Genomic DNA, 27,058 nt, shown 5'->3' on the forward strand with positions numbered 1-27,058 from the left:
AATAATAGTTTGACACATTAACTCATTACAACTGTGGTACACAGCGTGTGTACCCTGGGGACCAAACACAGTATGAGAATTTGGGGAAGGTTTATTTGACTGTGGGATCCTTTACCTAGGACCTGAAAGAGAAGCAGGAGTCAGGCTAAGAAGAGGAGATAACATTCTGAGCAGAAGGGGATATATGTGCAAGGCCTTCAGGCAGCCCCCAAATACCTTTGCTTAGAGAGCAGAGAGCCAGGAGGTTGGGGAGATTGGATAACTTGGGGGTTTGCTAGGACTTGGTCTACAGAGCAGTGAGGAGCTATTGAAAGCTTTTAATCAGGAGTGTGAAATATCCAAATGTTACAATTTCAGAACTCTGGTTACACTATGGAGAATAGACTATACTGGGACAAGTTAGGTGCATTCAATGAATATTTTTCCCTCTAGGCAATCTTTGTTCAAATTAATATTTTCTGGACAAATATTTAGTATATTTGGTATACTCATTCGTTCATTTCTCTGGGGATACATTTCTAAGTCTTAGAATCTATTGGCCTTGTCTACAGAATTTCTACATAATACCGATGTATGTATTTTTTCTAAATAACTTTTTTTCTTTTTAACTGAACTTTTTTCTTTGCTGCTTCTGTTATTATGGGGGAGAGGAAAAGTAAGGTAGGGAGCAGCAAAGCCTAAATAAAAGTTCGTATCATTCATGTAGTTTTGAAATAAGCCTTTATTGACCTATTTACTTTTTGCCACATACCATTAGGGACTTCGGATACAAACTCTGAATAAGACATAGTCTTTGTTCTCCAAAAGCTGGTAATTCAATGGATTTCAATATGTATATACTGATATGTTTACAAATTGCAAACATGTAAAACTTTGTGCTATTTTCTAAATGAATAAACTCAAGTTTAGAACAGTGAGATGACTCCTAAAAGCATGGTTTCTTCTAAACAAAGCTCTAAATTTCTAATTAAGTGCAGCAACTTTTTTAGTTAGCTTTCTCACTTATGTGAAAGTCTGATTATATTCATCCTTCAAGAAAAGTCCTGAAACAGGGACGCCTGGGTGGCTGAGTTGGTTAAGCAGCTACCTTTGTCTCTGGTCATGATCCCAGCATCCTGGGATCGAGTCCCACATCGGGCTCCTTGCTCGGCAGGGAGCCTGCTTCTCCCTCTGCCTCTGCCTGCCACTCTGTCTGCCTGGGCTCGCTCGTGCTCCCTCTCTCTCTCATAAATAAATAAAATCTTAAAAAAAAAAAAAAAAAGTCCTGAAACACATTCAGTAAGCCTTCTATGTTGAGGTATCTGAGCGCTGTCAGTTGAAGGGGATGTGCTGAGGCCCTTTTCACTCATTTTGGAAACTGACTAGTTTAAGATGTTTTGAAACAAATTGACTATTATATAGCGCATCGGTTTTTACTAACATGGATCTTGCTCATACAGAATGCTTGCCAAGTAGTATTTTTGCATACAGATTTTTAGTTCAGCAAGTATTCTTTCAACTTAGGGGATCCCATCTAGAGTTGTGGCATACATACCATCCAAATGTTAGTGACTTCCAAAGTTAAATCTCCAGCCTTGATATCTTCACCTGAACTCAGAATCACATGGCAGGTTAACAGGCATCTCAAATTCCGCATGTCTGACTCAAATACTGATTCCTACTCACCATCCCCCAACCCATCATCTTCACTTCTTGGCACTGCTCATTTTACCAAAACAAAAACTGAAGAATCCTCCTTGATATCTCTCTTTCCTTTCTCTCTCATGTTATCCTTCAATCCTGTTTATTCCGCCTCCGGAACACCCCAGCTTCATCTGCTTCCATCGCCCGTAGTAAACAGTAGGCCAAGCCACCATTTTCATAGTCTCCCTTCACTTTTCTTCAGAGCACTCAAAGTAATCTTTTATGACTAATCAGATCTTGCCGTTCCCCTCCTTAAAATGCTCTCAAGATACTTCATTGAATTAGGCTTTTTGTTTTCATGGACCTATAAGACCATAAGCCATCTGGCCCCTGCAAAAATCACCCATCTCATGTCATCCTTACAAACCTTCCCCCCCCAACACACACACACACACACACACACACACACACACACACATCCACTCACTCCCAGCTCACTTCTACCTCAAGGTCTTTGTGCTCGCGAATCCTTTTGCCTGGTTACACTTTACCCAGGATCATAGGATCATCACATTTCATGGCTGGCTTTCTCACTGATTCCAAGTTGAAATGTCACTCCTTCCTACAGACGTTTTCTTATGATTAACCCAGTATCACTTCTAGTCATTTTTCTATCAAAGCAATCTTTTTTCCCATCATAGTTTTTAATCAACTATTTCTTTATTTTTTAATTGTTTTTTGTATATTTGTTTTATTGTCTTATTCAACTCTCTATATCACTCTGTATCTACTTAAGATATTTCCTGCGATTTAGTAGTACTCCAATAAAGATCTTCCTAAATGAAAAAAATCTTACTTCATTTATATATTAACCAATAAGGGTCATGACCCCATAGTGCTAGTGCATTTCCCCACTGGCACAGCCAGGTCTGTGATGTGAGTCACCCCAGGTCACCACTCAAGTACTGTTTCTTTTGGTTTAGCTATTTCCATAGCTTGTAACAGTGAGTTAATGGAGGCAGTGCCCCTGTGAGTTTAGATTCCAAGTGTTTTAATATACTTCTGTTGTTTTAAATCTAAGATCAAGAATTCCTAAGGGAAGACCTGCATGCCACTTTATGATCTGTCATATTAGCCTCGTTTTTATTAGTTAGCTCAGGCATCCTAAGTAACACACATATTTTTGTCTGATGATACCTTACTTAAAGAGTGAAAAATAAAATCTGCCTCATAAGTAAATGCCATACATTTTAAATTAACTTCTAGTACAAGGACATCAGTTCTGAGAAATACAAAGAGGTAAAACAAAAACAAAAAAACACAACTAAAAATCCCTTAGGTTTTCATACATTTTATAAAGTCTGGAGAAGTGTTTTATTAGTATATAAAGAATATTAAGTATGAGAAAGCAAATAGAATTAATATAACTAATATATATAAAAGAAAAAGTGTATGTATATATAAAATGTACATTATGCATTACATAATTTTATGTAGTATGTATGAGAAACTTTAAATTGAGAACCTATAGAATAACCAGGTAGAAATTAATCTTTTCTCTCAAATTATTTTTATAACTCTAGTATACTATATCTTAAGTTACATCTTGTATTAGTCTAAATTATTAGTAAAAAATTATTTACCAGATAACAAGTTTTAGTTTCTAATACACCAAGGAATAATCACATTATGAAAAAAGGATTATTTTCTGTCTGAAAGTTTGATTAATGCCCAAAGCAAAAATTATTTCACAGGAACTTTTCTACTTAAATTACTAATATAGCTTTAAAATACTATTTTCTATTTTGGGGAAGCAAAAAAAAAAAATGAGGCAATTAAAAGTGAAATCACATTTTCCCCCATATTTGGGGAAAAGAGAGGGTGTGGGTTTTTCCAGTTGTTTTATATTACTCAAAATTGCAATGAACTTCTGAAAAATGAACCCAGAACATAAACAATTTTGCCGAATATATCCTAGAAAATAGGATTATAGAGGCATCTCTTCTTTCTTTCCCCCAAGCATAAAATCAGAGTATTATTAAATATTCATATATTTTTAATGATTAAATATTTGGCCTCCAAATTATGCAGACAATAAAGTTAGTGTTTGAGTTCTCATCTGCTCATTTCTCTTGAGAAATCTATCATGAGCATTCTATATCAGTACTGAGGATAAAGCTTTAGATTTCTGGGAGCAACTTAGAACAGTAATATTTCTTCTAGATCCTTCAATACCATTATCTTTTCAGCTGAACTCTGATTTATATGCACTGGTCTTCAGTATTTTGCATAGGTAAGTCTGCCATCCCACAAACATCAGCTACTGTTTTAAGGGACTACAGATAATTTTAGATTGTGTGTCTTGTTTTTTTTTTATTTTGTCTAATTCCTTTCTCAGAACTGTTTTCAATTTATTTTTTCTTGAGCATATTATATAAATAATGTCCTGTGTTTTACTCTCCCTTTTATATCCCTCTTTCTTTCACTTAGTTGATTTCTGAATGTTTTCCCTTTATTCCTTTGATTTTTTTTCTTCCTAGCGGCACTCTCTGGGTGAAGCTTTGCATAAATCTATCAACAATGTAAGTGAGCGGCACTTACAGTTTGTACACAAGGGCATGTTGCACTTTTGATTTTGCATAAATATCATCACTGCTTTAAAGCTTTAACTTATGATATAAAAAATACACTTCTGCATTCAGTAAGTCATGTTTTGTATATGGGTTACAAAAGCTTTCAGCCATTTGTTTGTGTATGTGCATACATCTACCACATTGTATTAATGAGTATATTTTTATTACAGAGCCAAGCAAGATTTTACCTCTCATGAATAAAAATTCATTATTTAAAGTTTACTTTAAAAATATTTTTGAAAACTATAAACTAGTTGACTGTTGTAACAATGCAAATAAATGTATGTTTGCTTTTCTTTTGTTGAACTATTTTTTTAAGAAAGTAGTATCAAACAGGTGTTAGTTGAGAAGGTTCATGTGATTTCCCAACATAATTTACATTTTGATGTTGTAATTATTAAGAGATTTAAGTGAAATGAAGCAAATCCCTTTTCTATGAATTGGCAAAGCTATTGTTCTTAAATATGTAGAAATTAAACTTCAAAGTAATATTCCAATGTAAACACACATTTAAAATCTTCATATGTAATATGAAGAGAAAAAAATGAGATTTATTTTTACCATACCCAAAGTTGTTCTTTAAAAATAACAGAGCTGAACATCCTTGAATATTTTTCTTGATATCCAAGGGCAGAGGTCTGCAGACATTTTCTATAAAGGGCCAGATGGTACTTACTTTTGGCAGTGTGGGCCACACAGTTTCTCTGGCAGCTACTGACTCTGCTGTGGTAGGATGAAAGTGGCCGTAGACAATATGCAAGTGAATCTGGGTGGCCATGTTCCAGTAGCACTTTATTTATAAAAACAGACTACAGCTTGCCAACTTTTGTCTTAAGAGAATCAAAGCTTGAGTTGGGAGATGTTCTGTGAAATTTTGATACTTCTGGAGTGAAACTATTTTGTCATACCTTTCTAAATTCTTTCTACTATATAGAAAACATTTTGTCTACTTTTAATATTAAACCTTGTTTTCTGTGTAAAAAATAATTAGAAATACATGAACAAAGGGGTACCTGGCTGGCTCCATTGGTGGGACATGGGATTCCTGATCTTGAGGTTGTGAGTTCGAGGCCCACATTGGGTGGAGAGATTACTTAAAAATAAAATCTTTATTAAAAATAAAATAAAAAAATAAATACATGAATACATTTAACACCATTAAAAATATATTTTAAAAATATGCGACAAAGATATTTCAGTGTTGGTGAAATAAGGCTACATTTAGAAATTCACATATTTAAAAAAAGAAATTCACATATAGTAACAAATTGGGCCACTATATTAAACCAGAACCACTGTATATAAACCATATGTACTAACTGGAGTAGGAGTAAGAATCTATAAATAAGGTTATTATCAGAATTAACTGTATTTCAGAATACTTGTGACAACATAGTTACATTTTCTTAAATAGTTATAAATGAAAAAACTACCTTAAATTGAAGTTAAATGTTAGTAACTAGAAAGGGAACACCTTGATTCATCTCTTACAAAAAACGTAAAAGGGATTGGTGACACAATGAAATTCCCATTAATTAATTTCCTTTTGTAACATAGTCACTGAGGATCAGTTCTTCCACTCTGTCATCATCCAAACAAAATACCATCTTGTCAGTGCTGTTGAGCAGGGTGAGCATCTCCCCACCCCTTCCACACATTCTTTCCCAGCCTTCCATGCAAGTTTTCTGTTACAGACTGTCTTGTTCTAAAAAACAAGTGGTTATGGATACCTTTGTCCTTTATAAAAGCTTTCTAATTTTTTTCAACAAAGAATGAAGGGGTGAGTGGGAACATATTACCAAAATAGCTTAAGGACATTAAGTAGGCATTGCTGTGGTTCTTAATTGATAAACTCACTTCATAGGTTTTCTTAGAAAAATACCAAGAAATTATGAACAATTCAGAATTTTCTCAGAATAGCCATAATTACCCTACACATAAATTTATTTTCTTAGCTAGACTCTTTAAAAATAGCAAATTAGTGGTTCAAAAGGGGGAAAAAGGAATTAAAATATTCAGGGACCTTCAAACATTTTACGTGAACATTTATCTAAGTTTTTGACATAGTAATAAATTATCTTTACTGTCCTCCAAGCCTCTGTTAGCAGTTTTTAATGTTGCCCTATATATTTGAAAGTATTGAACTGAATATCATATGGTTAGACTTTCTAAGAATTTGCGTTGACCTTTCTTGTCAAAAATGATAAATATTTTGACTTAACATAATTCCATGTACCATGTTGACATCCTATCAGATCCGGTAACTCAGATTTGATTCTATTTTGAGGGTGTTTTTTCATGCACCGCTGTGAAGAGACAGAATCCTTGTGAAACTGACTGTAGTAAATAGGTAAAGCTTTCCTTTCTCTACAAAAACGTACCCATATTAATATCCATATTAATTTTCATGTTTTTGAAAATTTTACAGCACTATTTTCAAAAAGACATCAGTATTTTAAATGGTAGAGATCAGAGTGGCAATTACTTTTGGCCTTTAAAATTATTTACAAAGTACCTCATATCTGTCAATCAGTAGAATATGTTATAAAATGTATATTAAACACCTGTGGTATGAATTTTTAACAGAGGACTAAAAGTCTTTTTTGAAATAAGGATTCTTCTGGTTTATTTAAAACCAACAAAATAAAAAGCATTAACATTTAAAATTAGAACAAATGTGTAGAAACTAATACATATACTACGTACTTTGAACATAAAATTTGAACAACAATTTTCATTTAGTCAACAAATCCCTTTCTATAATTTTGTAATAAAAGTACTGACCAAGGGGCGCCTGGGTGGCTCAGTGGGTTAAAGCCTCTGCCTTCGGCTCAGGTCATGATCTCAGGGTCCTGGGATCAAGCCTCGCATCGGGCTCTCTGCTCTGCGGGGAGCCTGCTTCTTCTGTCTCTCTGCCTGCCTCTCTGCCTACTTGTGATCTCTGTCAAATAAATAAATAAAATCTTTAAAAAAAAAAAAAAGTACTGAACAAGATTGCCCAAACTATTTGACACATAGTCTATTTTTGTTTTCTTTTATTTTGAATTAATGAAGTTGTATATTAATATGTATTTCCATAAAATATACTAAATTCAGCTGCTTAAATTACAGCTATAAAACAGGAGTTCATTTTACATTGCTTTGCTCATTATTTCTGTTTTAAAGTGCCATGTAATTTTCATGTTGAATAAAGGCTGACAATTTAATGCAGTGCTACTAATTTATTTATAAAATCAACAAAGAAGTTTTGATGCTGTATTGCATGATAAAGGCTTTCTGCATATAATTCATGTAATGGTCTTGAGCATGAATCCAGAGATTTTAGATAGCCTTAATATTGTTTTGGTGTGCTTTCAAAGTTAAGAATACAGAATATCTAAACCAAGTGTATTTGAACACTACATTGCATGATAATGTCTTTTTGCGTGTGTTTTATCCAGCATAGTTGCAAAGATTAATCTTATATCCTAAAATGAAAAATATACTTTGGAATTCTTTCACGGTAAAGTATATTAAGTATAAAATATTAAGTAAAATATTTAAGTATATTTTATTTAAGCTAGAGAGGTTTGAAAGTGTGCTTTGATTTTAAATATATAACTATACGACTATAATACCTCATTTTAAATGTTGTATTTCTTCATAGGTTTCATCCTTAAATAGTTAAAGTGTGAGCCACTTGTAGTCAGATTAACATATAAGAGCTCTTTTATTATTATTATTATTATTAACACATATTTGTTTCAGGGGTACAGGTCTGTGAGTCATCAGTCTTACACAGTTCACAGCACTCCCCATAGCACATACCCTCCCCGGTGTCCATCACCCAGCCACCCCATCTCTCCCACTCCCTTCCACTCCAGCAACCCTCAGTTTGTTCCCTGAGATTATGAGTCCTCTGTGGTTTTTCTCCCTCTTTGGTTTCTTCTTGTTTCATTTTTCCTCTCTTCCCCTATGATCCTCTGCCTTTTCTCAAATTCCACAAATGCAGTGAATTTTTGAAGTGGGTATTGCAGAAAATCAGATACACTGCTATGAACTGACTGGCTTATCCCTCAGTGCACACTTAACTGGAGTACTGGCCCCAGGGCTACTACTAGCACATGTAGCACTGTGTGCAAATTGGAGAAACGGGCCCCTTCCCTTTGAGTCAATGCAAATGCTTGTCAGGGTAGACAGCTTCATGAGTAGTTTGTTCACTGACTGGATTTTTGTCCCTACTTAGCCAGGGGCCAATTAGTAGCTTTGACAATATCAGTTATTATTCTACATGTAACATAGTCTTTTCCTAATGTTCCCATATATGTTTTTTAAGTTTTCACCACAGACAAGGCAGCCACATGGGTCCCCATGCTGGGTCTGTGACAAGGGTTGAACTTGGGAAGAGAGTAGGGTAGGCAGGTGCCTTTTCTATTTCAAGAACCAGCTAGCTGGGAAGAAAATGACTCTACCAATTACACATTAGTGTTCACGAACACACATATTTATTGCCCTTTACCCTTTTATGATTTACTTTTTCTTTCTGGGTTGTTCCTAATATTCATTTCATTCTGATTTTCTTTGCATAAAATGGTAAGTCACATAGTATAATTTGTCTTAGTCTTCCAGCTGTACAGATATGGCCTTAATTGTTGCTATAACACTGTCCTTATTTTTCCTTCTTGTTTTTTTGCATCTGTGGTGATTCTCCCCTTTTTTCTTACCCAGACCCTTTTTCCTTTGTGAAACATCTGAAGCATCCTATATCTGCCTTCCATCAATCAAAAAATCTTTTCCCATTTATGTATACTCACTTTATAGTGTCCTTTCTCCCTTAGCCTTCTTGGCCATAGAAAGTGTTTTACTTGTGTGTAAACATGTATCTTAAATTACTGAATGGAACACATTTGACAACTTTTATCTGCTTCTCCTATGTTCTCCTTAGCTTCAGACTTCTATTAGAATATGGTTGAGTAATCTAATTCCAAGTTACAGTTTCCTGTTTATGAGAAGAGAAATAGATAAAATTAAATGGTTATATCAAATGTATATGTGGAAAAATATATATATATACACACACATACATATACAAGCGTTTCATATTTCTATTCTGCAATTCACATAATATGTAGACATATTAAGGGTGATGTCTGTGTACAAAAGGAGTAACAGATTAGCTTTTCTTAATTAAAGAAGAGTACCTGTCATTGCGAGGCTATAAATAGAGGATTTGGGGATATTTGTGGTTTTTAAAAAGCTTGAAGGTTTGCAAATCTTTTGAATTAAATCAAAATTCAAAAGTGAAAATCCTTTTTGTTTACATAAGGATTCTAAGTTATAAATGGATAAATCTGTTAAAGAGTAATTTTTAAATTCCCAAATAATCTTAGTTAATATTTATTGAGCATTTACTACATGTCAGGGGCCATTCTAAGTGAACTGTGTGTAGTAACACTCTTCAACTGAAACACCCTGGTGAAGTATTAATAGAGCAAGTGGCAGAGCTAGGATTTTAACTCAGAGCCCACATTCTTAACTACTCAACCTTACCACCTCACAAATAAGCAGTTTAGCTTTTTATACTATCTCCTTGAGGTAACCATAACCTAATAAATACATTAACATTTGTTGTCCCATTTTTATTTCATATTATAAATTTTTATTGCAGTGTAACATAGGTGTTCATTGTAACAAATAGGTATATTCCTAAAAATGGGCTACAGTGTTCTTTAGAGAGTCCACAAACTTAATACCACTAAAACAGTCTATTTTTAAAGATAATTACTAAAAATAGATTTTAAAGTAGTGATACCTAAATATTAAGTATCTATGAAATATTTTAAAACATTTTAAGTGGATACTTATTTAAGGCAATTATTTTACCATAGTTAATATTGTTGACATGCTTTTTTCCCTTAGACTGGCAATTTGTGAAATATGCCTTGTACTTATTCTTCATTGTGTACCATTCTGTGGCATAGATTTCCTTGCTGAAACAGAATCTGGAAATGCAGCTTTCCCAGTCTCAGACTTCTTTGCAGCAACTACAAGCCCAGTTTACACAAGAACGACAACGACTTACACAAGAGCTTGAAGAGTTAGAGGAACAACATCAACAGAGACATAAATCTTTAAAAGAAGCACATGTCCTTGCATTTCAAACTATGGAAGAAGAAAAAGAAAAGGAACAAAGAGTAAGTTTAATATGATATATGTTCAAGGGTAATCCAACAGCCTAATAATCACCAGCTTTCAAGTTCTTAAGAATTCATTTTTTGCCTCCAAATTATATATTGCTTTATTTCATTGTGTTTTCTAGAATCTGACTTCTTCTGGGGGTCAGAATGATTAAACATACACCCCAGTTACACAGCTAAAATAAGGCCAACATTTTATTTCTGTCTCCCAACATAATGCTGAGTTCATGATGAGACTAATACACCATCTGCTTTGTCATATAGTTAACAGCGGTTAAATAAATTTAGCATAGCCCTACTGAGCTGTAACCACAGTAATCACTTAGTATAATTTTGAACTTTTATAATAGTCTTTCATCAAATTTTTAATTTTCCTCTTTCAGGCTGGATCTACAAAAGACACATATATATCCAGGATTTATTTTTTTCTTAATACCACATTTTTTTTTCCTTACACTTCTTCTCCCTTATATACAAAATTCACAATGAAATTAAATTTGGAGACATTTTTAAAATGATACCTTTCCCTATATACAGCCCCAAAGGCTATGTGAAAAGTAGTGACGGACAGATCATGCAAAAGAGATTTAAATCAAATAGAGACATTATTGGGGGAATTAAATTGTATGCTGAAATCTCCCCATATTCATTATTTCTTTCTTATGAAAACACTAGTTTGACATAGTCTTAGTGTAATTAATTTTGGTTCGGTTTCTTTCTTTATACCATATTTTTCAATTTCTTCTAAGGACCTTGTGATAATTAAGATAAATATTTGATAGAAAAATGAAGTTTTACTAACAATGACTTTCCCCATATGTAGTTGTTACTGATATAGATTGCTCTTAATCCTTTATTTGGTTGTGGAACTACCAAAGAACTGGTAGGCTATAAAGAAATTGTTAAAACAAAAAAGTCATATTCCTTTAAAAACCATTAATTTGCCTATACAGTAAGTTGTAGTCTCTCAATCTTGTCCAAAAAGTTAAGGAAGTTTCTTTAGTCAAAATTAGGCCTTATTTCCATTATCCCTAATAAGTATAGGTACAAAAACTGTTAACAAATTATTAATGAAGCAAATTTAACAATACACTGAAAAAAGTCTGAACATCATGATCACATGGGTTTTATTCCAGGGATATAAGGATGGTTCAATATCTGCAATCAGAGTAATTACTACATTAATAAATGAAGGATAAAAATCACATAATCATCTCAACAGATGCAGGGAAAGCATTTGACAAAAACCAGCATTCATTTATGATAACTCAATAAAATGAGTATAGATGGAACATGCCTCAACGTAATAAAGGCCATATTTGACAAACCCACAGCTATCCTCATACTTAACAAAAAGCTTTTTCTTTAAGACCAAGAATAAAACAAGGAAGCCCACTCTTGCCACTTTATAGTATTGGAAGTCCTAGCCACAGCAGTTGGATAAGAAAAAAATAAATGGCATCCACATTGATAAAGAAAAAGTAAAACTATCACAATTTGCAGATGACATGATATTTTATACAGAAAACTCATCATGTCAATAAGAAAAGATAAGAATCATATGATCAATTCAGTAGATGCTGGAAAAGCATTTGACAAAGTGTAACACTGATTCACAATAAAATCTTCAACAAAGTTATAGGAGACCTACCTCAACATAATAAAGGCTGTACATGGAAAAACTCACAGCTAATATCATCCAAAATGGGGAAAAACAGAGCCTTTCCCCTAAGGTCTGGAATAAGACAAAGATGTCCACTCTCACCACTTTTATTCAGCATAGTCCTGAAAGTCCTAGCCACAGCAGTCTGACAACAAAAAGAAATAAAAAACATACAAATTGGGAAGAAAGAAGTAAAACTTTCACTATTTGCAGATGATATGATATGATGTATATGACACTATATAGAGAAAACCTGAATGACTCCACCAAAAAACTGCTAAAACCGATAAATGAATTCAGTGAAATCACGGGATACAAAATTAATGTGCAGAAATCTGTTGCATTTCCATACACTAATCACAAAACAGCAGAAAGTGAAATTAAGAAAACAATCCCATTTAAAATTGCACCAAAAATAATAAGATACCTAGAAATAAACCAGATCAAAGAGGTGAAAGACCTGTACTCTGAAAACGTTAAAACACTGAGGAAAGAATTAAAGATGACACAAAGAAATGGAAAAACATTCCATGCTCATGGGTTGGAAGAACAGATTTTCATGCAATCCCTATCAAAATACGAACAGCATTTTTCACAGAGCTAGAAAAAACAATCTTAAAATTTGGCTGGAACCACAAAAGACCCTGAATAGCCAAAGCATTCTTTAAAAAGAAAAGCAAAGCTGGAGGCATCACAATTGCACACTTCAAGTTACATTACAAAGCTGTGGTGATCAGAACATTTCACTATTAGTACAAAAAAGACACACAGATGAATGGAACAGAATAGAAAATCCAGAAATAAATCCACAGTTATATGGTCAATAAATCTTTGAGAAAGCAGGAAAGAATATCCAATGGGAAAGTGTCTCCGCAACAGGTGATGTTGGGAAAACTAGACCACTTCCTTACACCATACAAAAAAATAAATTCAAAGTGAATTAAAGACCTAAATGTGAGACCTGAAACCATAAAAATCCTAAAAGAGAGCACAAGCAGTAATTTCTCTCAAATTGGCCATAGCAACTTTTTTCTAGATAGGTTCCTTTTAGGCAAGGAATAAAAGCAAAAATAAACTCAAAAATAAACTTTTGAGTCTACATCAAAAAAGGAAGCTTCTGCACAATGAAGGAAATACTGAATAGGAGAAGATATCTGCAAATGACATATCTTGATATAAGGTTAATATTCAAAATATATAAAGAACATATAAATCAACACCCAAAAAAATAAATAATCCAATTAAAAATGGGCAGGAAACATGCACAGGCATTTCTCCAGAGATGACACACAGATATCCAACATACCCATGGAAAGATGTTCAACATCATTTATCACTAGGGAAATGCAAACCAAAACTAGAATGAGATATCCCCTAACACCTATCAGAATGGCTAAAATCAGTGACACAGGAAACAATAGGCATTGGCAAGGATGTGGAGAAAAGCCTCTTGCACTGGTGGTAGGCATGCAAACCGGTGCGGCCACTATGGAAAACAGTATGGAGTTTCCTCAAGAAGTTAAAAATGGAACTACTCTATGATCTAGCAGTTGCACTATTGAGTATTTACCCAAAGAATACAAGATATTTAAAATTATTTAAAATAACCAAGATATGGAAGCAGCTTAAGTGTCTATCGATAGATGAATGGATAATGAAGCTGTGGAATCTGAGTGATGGAATATTACTCAGCCATTAAAAAGAAGTGAAATCTGCCATTTGTGACAACATGGATGGACCTATGGGCTATTAAGTGAAATAAGTTAGAGAAAGGCAATTACTGCATTATTTCACTTATATGTAGAAAATTTTAAAAGCAAAACGAATGAACAAACAAAATCTAAACAGACTTATGAATACAGAGAACAAGCTGGTGGTTGCCAGAGGGGAGGAGACGGGGGTGGGGTGGGATGGGCAAAAAAGGTGACAGGAATTAAGAGGTACAAACTTCTAGTTATAAGACAAGATATGGGGATATAGTCAATAATATTGTAATAACTTTGAATGGTGACGGATGGTAACTAGATTTACCGTGGTGATTATTTCCTAGTGTTCATCAGTGTTGAATCACTATGTTGTATAGCTGAGCCTAGTATTTTATGTCAACTGTTCTTCAGTATGGCCCATAAACACACAATAAGCCCTCAATGGTAAATAACCTATTCATTGATATCATTTGTGAATTAGAACACATAAGCTCTTGTGTCAGTACTTTAATTTTATATATTCAGACTCTGTGAAATCTGAATCCTGTTTCAAAAGAAATCAGAACCTGCAGTTTTATTGTTATTAGGTTGCTAAGCTAACATCTAAACTAAAAGCCCTTTATATTGCTGTATTTGAAGAAACCTATGCTTTTATTTTTCAGAAATAAAACACTTTAGAAACAGTGAGCATTAGTAGCCAAATACTAATTTATAAAACAGTATTTTATAGAGTTTTATAGAGTAATGGTTAAAGAAATATAACCCTGTCTTTCTCAGAAACCCATCATGTTGCTGATTATGCTAAGAAAAACCCTTCCTGGCTTAGTTTAGTCTCTAAACTTGAAGTACCCTGAGCTCTGTTTTTTCCTGTGACCACATACCTTCTTTTAGTCTCAGTGACATGCGGTATGTTTTCTCTGTTCAGTTTTATAGAACTAATCACATGAGAGGTTTGTTTACTTTTCCAATTACCTACTTTCACACCTTCGCTTCTGTTTGCAAATGCCTATAGAAAGGTGCTACAAAATGTTTGATAAGGTTGCAGTTGTAAAAGCCATCGCCATCTCTTTCTGATCAAAAGATCTTTTCTTATTAATGCCCCTCTCCTCTCTTTTTCCTAACTTTGTGCACACAGAGAAATTATGCATTAATTTAGGTGGCTTACCCTCCTTCAGGTAACTTCAGACAGTGACTTTATTTGAAAAGGACCTTAGGTAAAGGGCCCACCCATATCCCAATTCAGACATGCTCTATTGAATTAAACTGATTTCATAAGGCTTGTTCTACTGAAGTGACCCTACTGATTTATTTTCTAAAGGCCATTTTCTTTTATCTAATTTTCCTAAAAATGAATTACGAATACCTTTTCTTAATAACTGAGTTTTAGTCTGAGGGTTGCTGAGGTGGGGGGAGGGATAGGGTAGCTGGGTTATGAACATTGGGGAAGATATGTAGTTTGGTGAGTGCTGTGAATTGTGTAATACTGATGATTCACAGACCTGTACCCCTGAAACAAATAAAACATTATATGTTAATTTAAAAAAATTATTTTTAATAACTGAGTTTTAGTAATTTTTTATTTTGTTTGCATTTCCTTCCTGAATAATTTGAGTATGTTTCTCCTGTTTTAGGCTCTTGAAAATCATTTACAACAAAAACATTCTGCAGAGCTTCAGTCATTAAAAGATGCACACAGAGAGTCAATGGAGGGCTTCCGGATAGAAATGGAACAGGAACTTCAGACTCTTCGGTTTGAATTAGAAGATGAAGGAAAGGCTATGCTTGGTATTTTGAAAGGATTATAATTTTGTCATATTTATTTGCATGTTCTCCTTTAAAACTCAGTATGAAATCACAGCTTTTTAAAAAAATTTTGAAACACCAAAATGAATATGTATTTTGTATATACAAAGTGTTTTGTATATTTGAAGTTACCAGATGAAGAGGTGAGTGTGGAGGAGTAGAATGGTTAGAACAGAAACAGTGAGGGGAGGTCCCCTCAACTTTCCCGTACTCTGGCTGTGTAAGCAACACTCACTGGTGCTTCTACCTACCCTAAGGGACTAAACGGAGTCAGGACATTCAAACTTTCCATTCCATAGTGACTGAAAGGAGTAAATAGGCATGGAGCCACATGTCCTTAGACTTGATGGTCATATGGTATTCTCCACTCCAGGATTTTGTTTTTAGAAGAAAATTCATGTTCAGGTCTGACTTTTTATGTAGGTATTTTTCAGATATTTCTTTAATGGGATTTTAATCTTTGAAGTAATCAAATCACTGCCCTTTTTATAAGGAGATCAGTTGAGATTTGAAGGAAAACTGCATATGTATTTAAAGAATTGTTTTGGTGTTGTTCAAGAACTTTTTATTCCTACTATCTCATTTTCCTTTTGTTTGTTTTTTTTTCCCCCTAATTCTCTTAAGAGTTTTTATTGTATGTTGTCACATTTCAGTGGTGTACCCTTTCCAATAGGAATTGGGAATAAAAAAGACAAAGTGTTGTGGATCCCTTGGGCCCCAAAAGCAAAGCCATTTGACCCAGTTCATTGTCTCTACTGTTGCTGGGAGCCCTAGGCCAAGTCATCAGAGCTCTCTCCTTTTCCTCCTTTACAAGCCACTGTGATAGCTAGGGTGAAAATCATATTGAGACTATTTATCAGACATTTGTGAGATATCTTTTTACATGCTACAGAAACTGCTGAGCAAAGAAGAATTAAAAAATGAACTGCAGCTCTATCTTTATAAAGAAGCAGCTTATAGTCAAAGGTAGAGGCAATCTATAAAATTCTCGTCCACAGGAAGCACAGACTTTCCACAGCAGTGTGAGAAGTAAAACAGGCCCAGTGTTAGCACCATTGTTTAGTCCACTGAAACTTGATTTCAATGCCTCTCTACTGCAAAAGGACTTTTTATGATTTTTTTAAATTAAAGTTTACTTTGAGATAGTCATAGATTCATATCAGCTTGTAAGAGATAATACAAAGAGATACTCTGCGCCCTTTATCCATTTTCCCAAAAACTATAGTTCTTATCTCTACCAGAATATTGACACTGACATTATCAAGGCATAGAATACTTCCATTACCGTGTTGATCCCTGTTGTCCATTTATAGCAATATCTACTTCCCTTTCCTCCCCACCATTATTCCTGTAATTTTGTCATTTTAAAAATGTTATAAATGTAATAGCATGTAACCTTTTGGAGATCGCTTTTTTTCACTCAGCATAATTCCCTAGAGATTGGTCCAGGTAGTTGTATGTAGCAGCAGTTTGTCCCTTTTTATTGCTGAAGGACAGTTGCTGTCCTTCACCCATTGAAGGACATCTGGTGTTTCCAGTTTTGTGTAAATGTAAATTTTCATTTCTCTGGGATAAATGCCAGGAGTGGAGCTGGGTCATATGATGATGTAGGCTTAGCTTTTTTTTTTTTTTTTTTTTAAAGAAACTGCCCAACTATTTTCCAGAATGGCTGTACCATTTTACATCTTCACCAGCAGTGAATGAGTGACAGTTTTCTTCCACATCTTCACCAACATTTGATGTCACTGTGTTGTATATTTTACTCTGCATTTCTCTAATGGCTAATGATGTTGAACATGTTTTCATGTGTTTATTTGCCATCTTTATATCTTTTCTAACTGGATTGTTTGTAAAAACTGTTGAGTTTGGAGAGTTCTTCATGTATTCTGGATACTTAGTCCTTTGTCAGGATCCATCAGGTCTAAGTTTGCCCCCATTAATCCGTTGAAATTACCCTCCCTGAGGTCACCATTTAACTTCAAAATTCCACTGCACTCCTACTTTTCCGTTCCCTGCTCTTTAATCTCATGTGCTAGTCCTGTTTCCCATGTATCTGTTAAATACTGCTGTTTCCCAGGATTTAGTTCCCAGGGCTCTGCTCCGTTTTTTGGTTTTCAGGATTTTCCTGGTTGTTTGGATTCACAACTATGGCTTTTAAGTACCATCTGTTTTGCTAGTAACTCCAAATATGTATTTAAGACCAAACTGCTTTCCTTGTGAATTAGATTTCTGCTTCTTACTGCACATTAGGAAGTTAGATATTCTAATTTTACATTTTTAAATATTAGCTTACCATCTCCCTCAGATCCAAATCCTATAGCTCCCATTTTAATTTAGAGTATTACTGTTTACCAGTTGCCCAAGCCAGGAAGGTAGAAGATGCGTTTAACTTCTTTTCTTTTGCTTCCACACCCTGTTAGTTCCTTCCCTTAGATATTCCTTATATCTGTTCTCTTCTTGAGTCCTTTTGTCATACACAGTTCATGGTCATATCATTTTTCACCTGGGTAATTACCATAACCTTTTCATTGATCTTTTTCCTGCAATTCACCCTCCAGACTCCCATCTGGCTAATCTTTGTTAAGACTCAAATCTCACCATGGAACTTCCCAACTTTAAATCTTTCAGTAACTCCCGTGTCCTACCTCAGTGCCTGTCAAGTTTTTTCACAGAAGTAGCCCTTAACACCAGGGAGACTGAACCTACATGGAGGCCTCAGGAAGAGCCTAACATGACTAGCTCCAAGCACAGCATTTTTTTTGAAGTTGTCTCATGTTTTAGCTTTAAAATGTACAATTTGCCTTTTATTCATATCTCTTTTGTATTAATGTGAAAGTAATGGCTTTCCTCAAAATCTTCAAGTACAAATCATGTTTCAGAAGACGATCATGTATACTCTAAAATTCCCTCAGATGTACTGCCACATATATCCCAGATTGAGAACCATAAACTCAAACATAAAGTCAACAGCATTTTGTGCTAAAACTCTCTCAGACTTGGCTCCATTTTCTTTCTACTCTGACCATGTGCTCTGTGGGCACCCAGCATACCAATCTTTTTACAGTTTACCTCATAGATTTGGTTTTCTGCTTTTGCATATGTTATCCCCTCCTCATTAATGCTTTTCTCTTTCTCCACTTGGGAGAACCCTTACTCAAGTGATTTAGAGTGAGTTATTGTGATAGTTCCTTTGTGATAGCATTCCCAATTTCTTTCTCCTAGGACATCTGGATTCTTCTACCACTGTGCTTTCATTATAGCTAATATTCGTCTCTGCTGTTCCACTTAATTCTCTGGCATGATGCCTTTCCCTCTAACCCGTGCAGTTATTAGAACAGGGCCATATTTTGTTCTCCCTTCATGTAATACGTGGCATTCAATAAGTGTGGATTGTATCAAATAATCTCAAATTCAAATCAAACTCATGACTTACAAATCAAAGCATTCACCTGCCAGTTTTTAACATCTTTCAGAACTATGTGGAAGAATTCTTACCTGGGTGGGAAGGTACTTCCTAAATGAACATATGTTATAGTACTGTTCAGTTCTAAAATGTTAGTATTCTAATAGTGAATGAGAAAAGTTAAAAAACAAAACAAAACAAAACATTTTGTCTCCTTTCACACCTTACTGGCAAATCAAAAGCCTATATGAAACACCTTGATCCTTTTGAGCAGTTGGAAAATTTTCTTATCCTTATCAAAACTAGATGACCTGGGGCGCCTGGGTGGCTCAGTTGGTTAAGCAGCTGCCTTCGGCTCAGGTCATGATCCCAGCGTCTTGGGATCGAGTCCCACATCGGGCTCCTTGCTTGGCAGGGAGCCTGCTTCTCCCTCTGACTCTGCCTGCCACTCTGTCTGCCTGTGCTTGCTCTCCCTCTCTCTCTCTGTCAAATAAATAAATAAAATCTTAAAAAAAAAAAAAAAAACTAGATGACCTTTAAATTCATGATATTCTGTGATAGTCTAGGATATCTAAATGGGCATATACAGGTGTCCTAATTTTAAAAAATAATATTCTGTGACTTTTATAATTTTTATGTGAAGTATCAATAATATTTCTAAAATACATGGACAGTTTTTATTCCCCTTGTATTCCAGCCTCTTTGCGCTCAGAATTAAACCATCAGCATGCAGCTGCAATTGATTTGTTACGGCATAGTCATCATCAAGAATTGGCAGCTGCTAAAATGGAATTAGAGCGAAGCATAGACATCAGCAGAAGACAGGTAAAGGAGGACATTCTGTTATGTGATGATTCCTTAAATGTGAATAGATTTGAATGTTGACAGTTTTCTGAAAATTATTTTGTAATAACTAGTATTTTCACTAGTTATTATTTATCATCTATATTGAAGAGTCTTATTTTTAAAGGGAAATCGGTAACTTGACTTTAGTATATTGGTCATAAAATTCATTTTATTTTATGAATTTTTAATTGAATATTTTGAGTTTTACTTGCATTTTAAGAAAGCAGACAAAATATAAATAATATGAAGAGTGAAGACAGAACACTATGAAACAGCACTATATAGAACTTTCCAAGATGATAGACCTGTTCTATATCTGTTCTATCCACTGTGGCAGTCACTGGCCACATGGCCGTATGTCTAGTGTGACTTATATGTCTGGTTTTGTTTAATTTTTAAATAATTTAAATTTGAATTTAAGTAGTCATACTGGATAGCATAACTATAGAGGTAGCAGGTGCTCAAGAAAAAAGATAACTGATATTTCCATATCACTGTAACACAGGTACTACTTATGCTTTTTAAACTTTACTCTTTGGCCAAGTGTACTTCCTTCAGTTAGAGAGTTTATGATCTTAAATGTCTGGATGGATGGATGGATTTCTAGGCATAGAGCAATGAAGGCCCTCATTTGTTAGACTTAAAACTTTGACTTTGTTAGTCTTTAGCTATGTTAAATGATCAGCTCAAATTTTCTCTTCACTGCTATGAAGTTTTAAATGAGTCACTTTATAACCATGGAGGGAAATTTTATTTTCTCCTAACTAGGCCAACACTGGAATTGACAATGTATAGATAGACATTGTAGAAAATGGTAACTTCTAGGAAAATGGAAGGGAGCTTATCTTTCAGACAAGGCAACTGCTACATCAACACTAAGCAGAAAGTCTGCTTCCTGAGCCATAGGATGTGTGTGTGTGTGTGTGTGTGTGTGTGTGTGTGTGTGTGTGTGTGTGTGTGTTTTGGCCTAGCCTCCGTGATGCAGGGCCTTTTTAAATGAAGGGATAATGGTGCCAGAATTTTATTGTAAGCCCATATAACTTGGTGAGTGTGTAGGGGCCCTGCATTCTGTTCTCAGCTCTGTTGTTCATATAAATCATCCTTGGACAGATATCTCTTGGGTATTCGTTTCCTCATCTGTAAAGTGTGTGGGAGATGTGCTTTTATGGTCTTTTGGGTCTCTTGTCACCCTGATATTATCCATGTAAACTGTATCCGTATAAACACTTCTTACAGATGGGAAGAGAGGAGGTCTTAGGTTTTATTTTAGCAGTTTGGTTTTAAAGCAGTGTCATTACATTTGTCATTTTCTTTCCCTTAGATAAATGCAGAAAGCAAATATTAGGAAACTTTTAAGAATTATTTGTAGGGCTTCTGGCTTGCTCTGTCAGTAGAGCATGTGATTCTTAATCCTCATAGAGGTGACTTAAAAAAAAAATTATTTGTACCTTGCAGAGTAAGGAACATATGTGTAGAATAACAGATCTACAAGAGGAATTAAGGCACAGAGAGCATCACATCTCAGACTTGGATAAGGAGGTGCAGCACCTTCATGAAAACATAAGTGCCCTAACCAAAGAACTGGAATTTAAGGGGAAAGAAATTCTCAGAATACGAAGTGAATCTAACCAACAGATGAGGTATGCCATTAATTACAATAGAAGCAATATACAGCGTAATCCAAAAGACTGTTGTATAGTAGTTAGAAATACAAGCCTATTTTTATGACTAAACTGTCTTCTAGCAGATATTGAAGACCATTTCTTACTTTTTTTCTTGACTGCTATAATTTAGAACATAGATGAAGTGTTTGTATTTTGAACAATGTGTATGCATTCAGTAACTTTGGAAATTGTATTATTAACTAAACTCTTTATAAAATAGAATTTAAAAAGCATTAAAGGAGACAACTTTAACAAGCTAGAAGATTAGAGCAAAGTAAGTAACTTACTTTAGGCTGTTTCCATTAGTTTTCTATATATTATACCTAAAACCATTTCAAATTTGGTAGAGTATAGAAAGTTTTGAAAGCTTGACCTCAGAATAACATATTCTTAACTAAAAATAAATTAAACAGGTTGCATGAACAAGATTTAAACAAGAGACTTGAAAAAGAGCTGGATGTCATGACAGCAGACCATCTCAGAGAGAAAAATATCATGCGGGCAGATTTTAATAAGACTAACGAGCTACTCAAGGAAATAAATGCAGCTTTGCAAGTGTCGTAAGTCATATTGTATTAAAGAAAATTCATATGTGGGATATAAATTGAGGAGACTGTGTCTAACCTCAGATTAGCTACTCTTTTAAATCTAATTGATACTTTAAAAAGAAAACTTAAGTGCTGTATTACAGATGGTAATTGTAATGTGATATTTTCATTAATGAGGATAAGGCAGTTGAGTGGCTCTCAGCTGCCATGGCTGCAGTTCCACTAGGACAATCCTTGCCTAAAGCTTGTCTGAATCATGAGCTGTCATGCTATGCTGAAAACTCTAGAGATGTCCATTGTATAATGTTAAGGAAAAAGAGCATATTGTGGCCAATAGGAATATTATGATCCCATACATGCACTAATAATACATGTTTTATATGCAAATAATCAAAAGAGCTTAAAAAACAAATACAAAATTTAATGATAGTACTTCCCTCTAGGGAGTAGATTACACCGTATTAGAGGTGGGGAAGAGCAAAATCTTCCTTTTTTATTTTTTATGCTCTGTATAGATATTGTTGGAGTTCCTACAAATAAGCATTTAATTTTGATTTTAAAAATTAATGAAAATAAAATATCAGAAATAGTTACTCATATATAATAACTCCAATATTGTTAAAACCAAGATTTCTAATTATTGCTTAATGTTTTAAAGAAGTATTTAACAGCCCCTCTCTTTCCTACACACTTATAAACTGTTAACAGCCACTGTACAAATAGTATTCACTCCCATCTCTGAGGCCTGAACTCTAGTTCAACTTAAATGATCTCAGAATTAGTCTATTCTAAGCTGTTGCTGCAAATGATTTATTCACCTTTAGTCTCTCTTCTTCTAACCAGTTAAAAAAGCTGCATAAAAATATATAGATATCTCCACATACTTCAGTAAAGTCAAAATAGTGACTAATCCCATTAACCTTAGTCTCCAAGTAAAACTTAAAACTCCTAATGTCACTGTGCCTTATCCTCACATGTCAGCCACACCAACCTCAGTTTCCTTCTGATTCTGTGTTTACAGTCTAGAATAATCTGTGTCATTACTACCTGATTACCTTCCCCCCAATCTCCAACTCATCTTCTCACATTTTACCCATTTAACTAATTAAGCCTCATGATAAATATTGTTACATATATGTAGTATATATATACCCACACTTAAGCTGAAACAAAAAACAGACACCCCCTACCTTGCTCCCCTCTCCTTGCTCCCCCAGCCCCAAGTGGTTAGCGTTTACTTCAGTAGCTCCTAAAGTGAGACACCCTCTCCTGGATACACACAGAATTTTCACATTAATAGGCATGCTAATGTTTCCTGAATGAATTTTTTTGAGGATTTCCTATAGCATGTACTACTTCGTGATGTAACACTTGAAATGTTGAAGAAACTCATGAGATCATTTTCTCAGTCAAAGTGATTCTTTAGCGTTTGGGAGGTAATTTTTAAATACTTTGGAGCCACAGTAAGTGCTCATAATCTTGGGCATTTTGCAAAAATTAGTTAGAATAAACCCTACTGTTTACTTTCCCTTGTCTTGGCCTCATTGGACGGAGGCTGAAGTCCTGGCATCCCCCTCTTCACAGTCTGAAAAAACATGCTCACAAAAAGAACACCCTCTGTCTGTCCATGTGTCCTGTCTCCTTAGGAATGTTAATTTACAAAGATTAAAGGTTTGTTTCTACTTTATTCTGATTTATGTGGTTTTACACATTATGAATTTTCAGCAGATAACAAATTACTTTTTTATATTGTGATTTTTTTAATGATCAAAGAACTAGTATTACTCATGAGTCAAATATTTTATCTGCTTTTCTAGATCTACCATTTGTTTTATGCTAGGTTAGATTAGGTCCATGCTAACCGACTGTATTTCTTTTTTCAACAGAAAACTACCACTATCATATAATTAATTAGTCTTTAGCTTAGGTATTTATTCTTTTAGTTGAAGCCAAACATACATACCAATATATTTGGACCAGTGCTGTCCAGTAGATTTTCTGTGGTAATGAAAATGTCCTATATTTGCTCTGTCCAGTACAATTGTTATTAGCCACACACAATGGCAGGTAAGCATTTGAATTGTGGTTAGTACAACCAAGGAACTGAATTTTTCATTTAATTTTAATTCAACTGTAAATAGCCACAAATGGCCTACTGGCTACCATACTGGAAAGCACAGTTTTATACAACTGGATATTTCTGTTTCATATTCCTAAATGAAGCCTGCTTGAAATCTGCTGAATAGCTTAGATCAGAGGTGGTGAGCAAGGAGAGTGCATCCCAGCTTAAGACGCTGGGGGACAAGACTTGAATGTTCTCAGCCTATTGCAAAGGACTAAGGGCATCTTACTGAAGTTCCTAACCAACTGCAGGCTGACTTTAAATCTTTGAAATTGGAGAAACCCTGTGGATTTGTGGAAGTGGGTGGTAGTGGAAGGACTGGAGAAACGAACATGGGTCGGGCTGAATCCTGGAGTGGAGGGGCCTCTGGGGCACCTGGAAGCTTCTTGCTTCTGTTCCCACCCCAAATCCTGTTTGGACATCAGGGAAGAGGGGACTAGAAATTTAAACACCAGAAAGTATCATCTAAACATTGTAGAAATGGTAATGAGTACTGTAGCTCTTATGGAATGATTACTTAAAAAACTCTTTTCTAATGCTGGGTACTAAAGTCTTAGATTTTTGGATATTCTATAGAAATAGTTTCATTTTTGAGTGATACTGTAGTAAAAACCTTGTGTCTAGTATGTCGCAGTTTTTGTTTTAGAAACAAATGAAAGAATGAACGGTTTTAAAGAACTTTAAGCTAAATCTAAACATATAAAGAATTTGGAATCATATTCAATCTTTTTTATGCAGAAAAGGGGGTTCAGAGATAATTATTGTTTGTCTAAGCTTACTTTTCTCACTGTACTGGAACAAAAGATAGTTTCTTCTTGGGGGAAACATCAAATTTTCTGTACAGGGCTATTACATAGATCAGGAATCCCTAATTGAAAAGTAACACTCTACCATGCCCAAATGACTTACTCTTTAAAAGTTGTTTGAGTTCTTTTATCCATAATATCTTATTGTTCTTTGTTGTTGTTTGATTTTTAAATTACCATTCTGGTGTGTTCATAAACTTTGTGATGTAAGGAAAAAGTATTTCTATTGTCATGCATCAGAGTCCATGCCCATAAATTATGGGGAACTAAAGGTGCAACATTAAATTTCTTCCGTTATATATTTCTTTTCTTAAATTCCAGAGAGGATGATATAATAGAGTTTATCCTTATACAATTAAGATTCTAAAATACCTCTGTGCCAATACTGTTGTTTGGCCTAGAATCTCAGTTTACTGACTTTGTCAATTATTTTTTTAAAAAAGCATGGGAGAACTGCCACTTTGAAAACATTTTTATGCATTTCATACAACTTTTTTAGGTATTCATATTTTTGGTTCTGTTGTTCACAAACCCTAGACATTGACCTATATATTGTTGGAGAAAAAAAAAAAATCAGGCATGCATGCCAGGGGAGAATCCAACAATGACCTAATTAGATTTATATATGTTTTACTTGTTTTTTTTCTCTCTGTATTTCTTTTAATGGAAATCTATATTTTGAGTAAAAGACTAACTTGTATGTTTCCCTCAAAACAGTGTTTTCCAGGCTTTAATCTTTCAGAATTTGGTCATTTCTGACTATCTTTGATATAGTTTTCATATTTTTAATTGATTCATTGTAACTTAAAAATTTAGCAGGAAGATTTGATTATTTCTGCAGTAAAACCATTATTACTACTGAAAAATTGTATCCATTTTCTAAACAGAAGCTAGGCAATAATTAAAAATATGTAAATTATGTGACAAAAAAACAATATTATTAGATTCTAGCTAGTTATTGCTGCTGCAAGCCAGCTTGAGCCCTGTGAAATAAGGTGATACGCATATGTTGTGAAAGCCATTTAAGATACAGAACCAGACTAAAACTCTTCCTTCTTGTGACCAGAAAGATTAAAGAAGAACAAAGTAAGATCATTCCTGCAGCACCAGCTGTTAACACCTAGTCTTTGGGAAACCAGGCAGGCCTAGAGAGCTGCTTGGGGCAGCTGAAGAAAGGGACCAGGCTTTGACTTGAAATGGATCAGAGTAATGCCACGTGTTCTATTAGAATTTTGAAAGACTTAGCAATTCTGGAAGTATATTTGCAATTTAAATCTAGATCATATTACTTGTTCTCTCCTTTAATGCTTTCCCATTTGTGTTTATATGAATTGTTTCTTCAATATAATCAATTATTTTTTCCCTTTTAATATCAAGGTATCTTTTTAAAGTTTTTTTTTTTTTTTGGTGATATTTAACTGATAACAATTTTGTAGGTAAATGAAAACATACACTAGAATTGAGGTGTATGTAGAACATATGTATGCAGAATGTATGTAGAACATACACCAGAGCAAAAAAGGTGGTTTGGGGATTTTAAGTGACTGTTTTAGACTCCCTTTACTTTAACCTCTCATTGTACTAGAACAAAAGAATAGAAATAATAGTTTTATTTTTCATTTTGTTTAATAATAGGTTTAAATAAGGCATTAAATTGAGCTTTTTAGCAACTATTTACTTAGTGCCAAGTATTTTTGTTCAGCTGTAGGATGCAGTTCAAAAAGCTTCTTTTGCTTTTAACAATAAAGTACCACAGTGACATCTTGTGGTGACTCTGGTATAAACCCAATGCCTTCTTCCTTGACCAGATCATTGTTTCTCAGGCTTCTTAAAATTTTGCCCGTAAAATGCCATATCATGATAAAATGCAAGGTCCCTCTGTGTGAGCCAGTGAAGCAGATTTTTCACTCAGCCTGCATTATCACAAAAGAATAAAAGATAGTGAAACTAACCTCAAACTGAATTGACAAAGTCATCTCTGATCCTGAGACATTGACTTCCTAACCCCACACCTCCCTTTACCCACAAATCTTCCCGAACCCAAGAGATTAGAACTTTAGGTTGG

At 34.4% G+C, this 27,058-nt stretch overlaps 1 protein-coding gene across 9 annotated transcripts in view; it reads left to right on the top strand.

The window, feature by feature from the left end:
- FAM184A (family with sequence similarity 184 member A) overlaps positions 1 to 27,058 on the top strand; it is a 119,803-nt gene that overhangs the window by 84,206 nt on the left and 8,539 nt on the right. For 5 of the 9 annotated variants that reach the window (XR_014311977.1, XM_082731425.1, XM_082731419.1 and 2 more), the window contains exons 10-15: positions 4,164 to 4,205; positions 10,217 to 10,429; positions 15,433 to 15,586; positions 19,705 to 19,832; positions 21,309 to 21,493; positions 21,931 to 22,077. Coding sequence is in view for 7 of the 9 variants with exons in the window: in XM_082731425.1 (XP_082587551.1) it covers positions 4,164 to 4,205; positions 10,217 to 10,429; positions 15,433 to 15,586; positions 19,705 to 19,832; positions 21,309 to 21,493; positions 21,931 to 22,077 (869 nt within the window). In the remaining 2 variants the exon portion in view is untranslated. The remainder of the gene's footprint in view (positions 1 to 4,163; positions 4,206 to 10,216; positions 10,430 to 15,432; positions 15,587 to 19,704; positions 19,833 to 21,308; positions 21,494 to 21,930; positions 22,078 to 27,058) is intronic. The other 4 variants (XR_014311976.1, XM_082731420.1, XM_082731421.1 and 1 more) reach the window with 3 other exon arrangements.

The sequence above is a fragment of the Mustela nivalis genome (genome assembly GCF_964662115.1).
Source record: "Mustela nivalis genome assembly, chromosome: 5".
NCBI lineage: Eukaryota > Metazoa > Chordata > Mammalia > Carnivora > Mustelidae > Mustela > Mustela nivalis.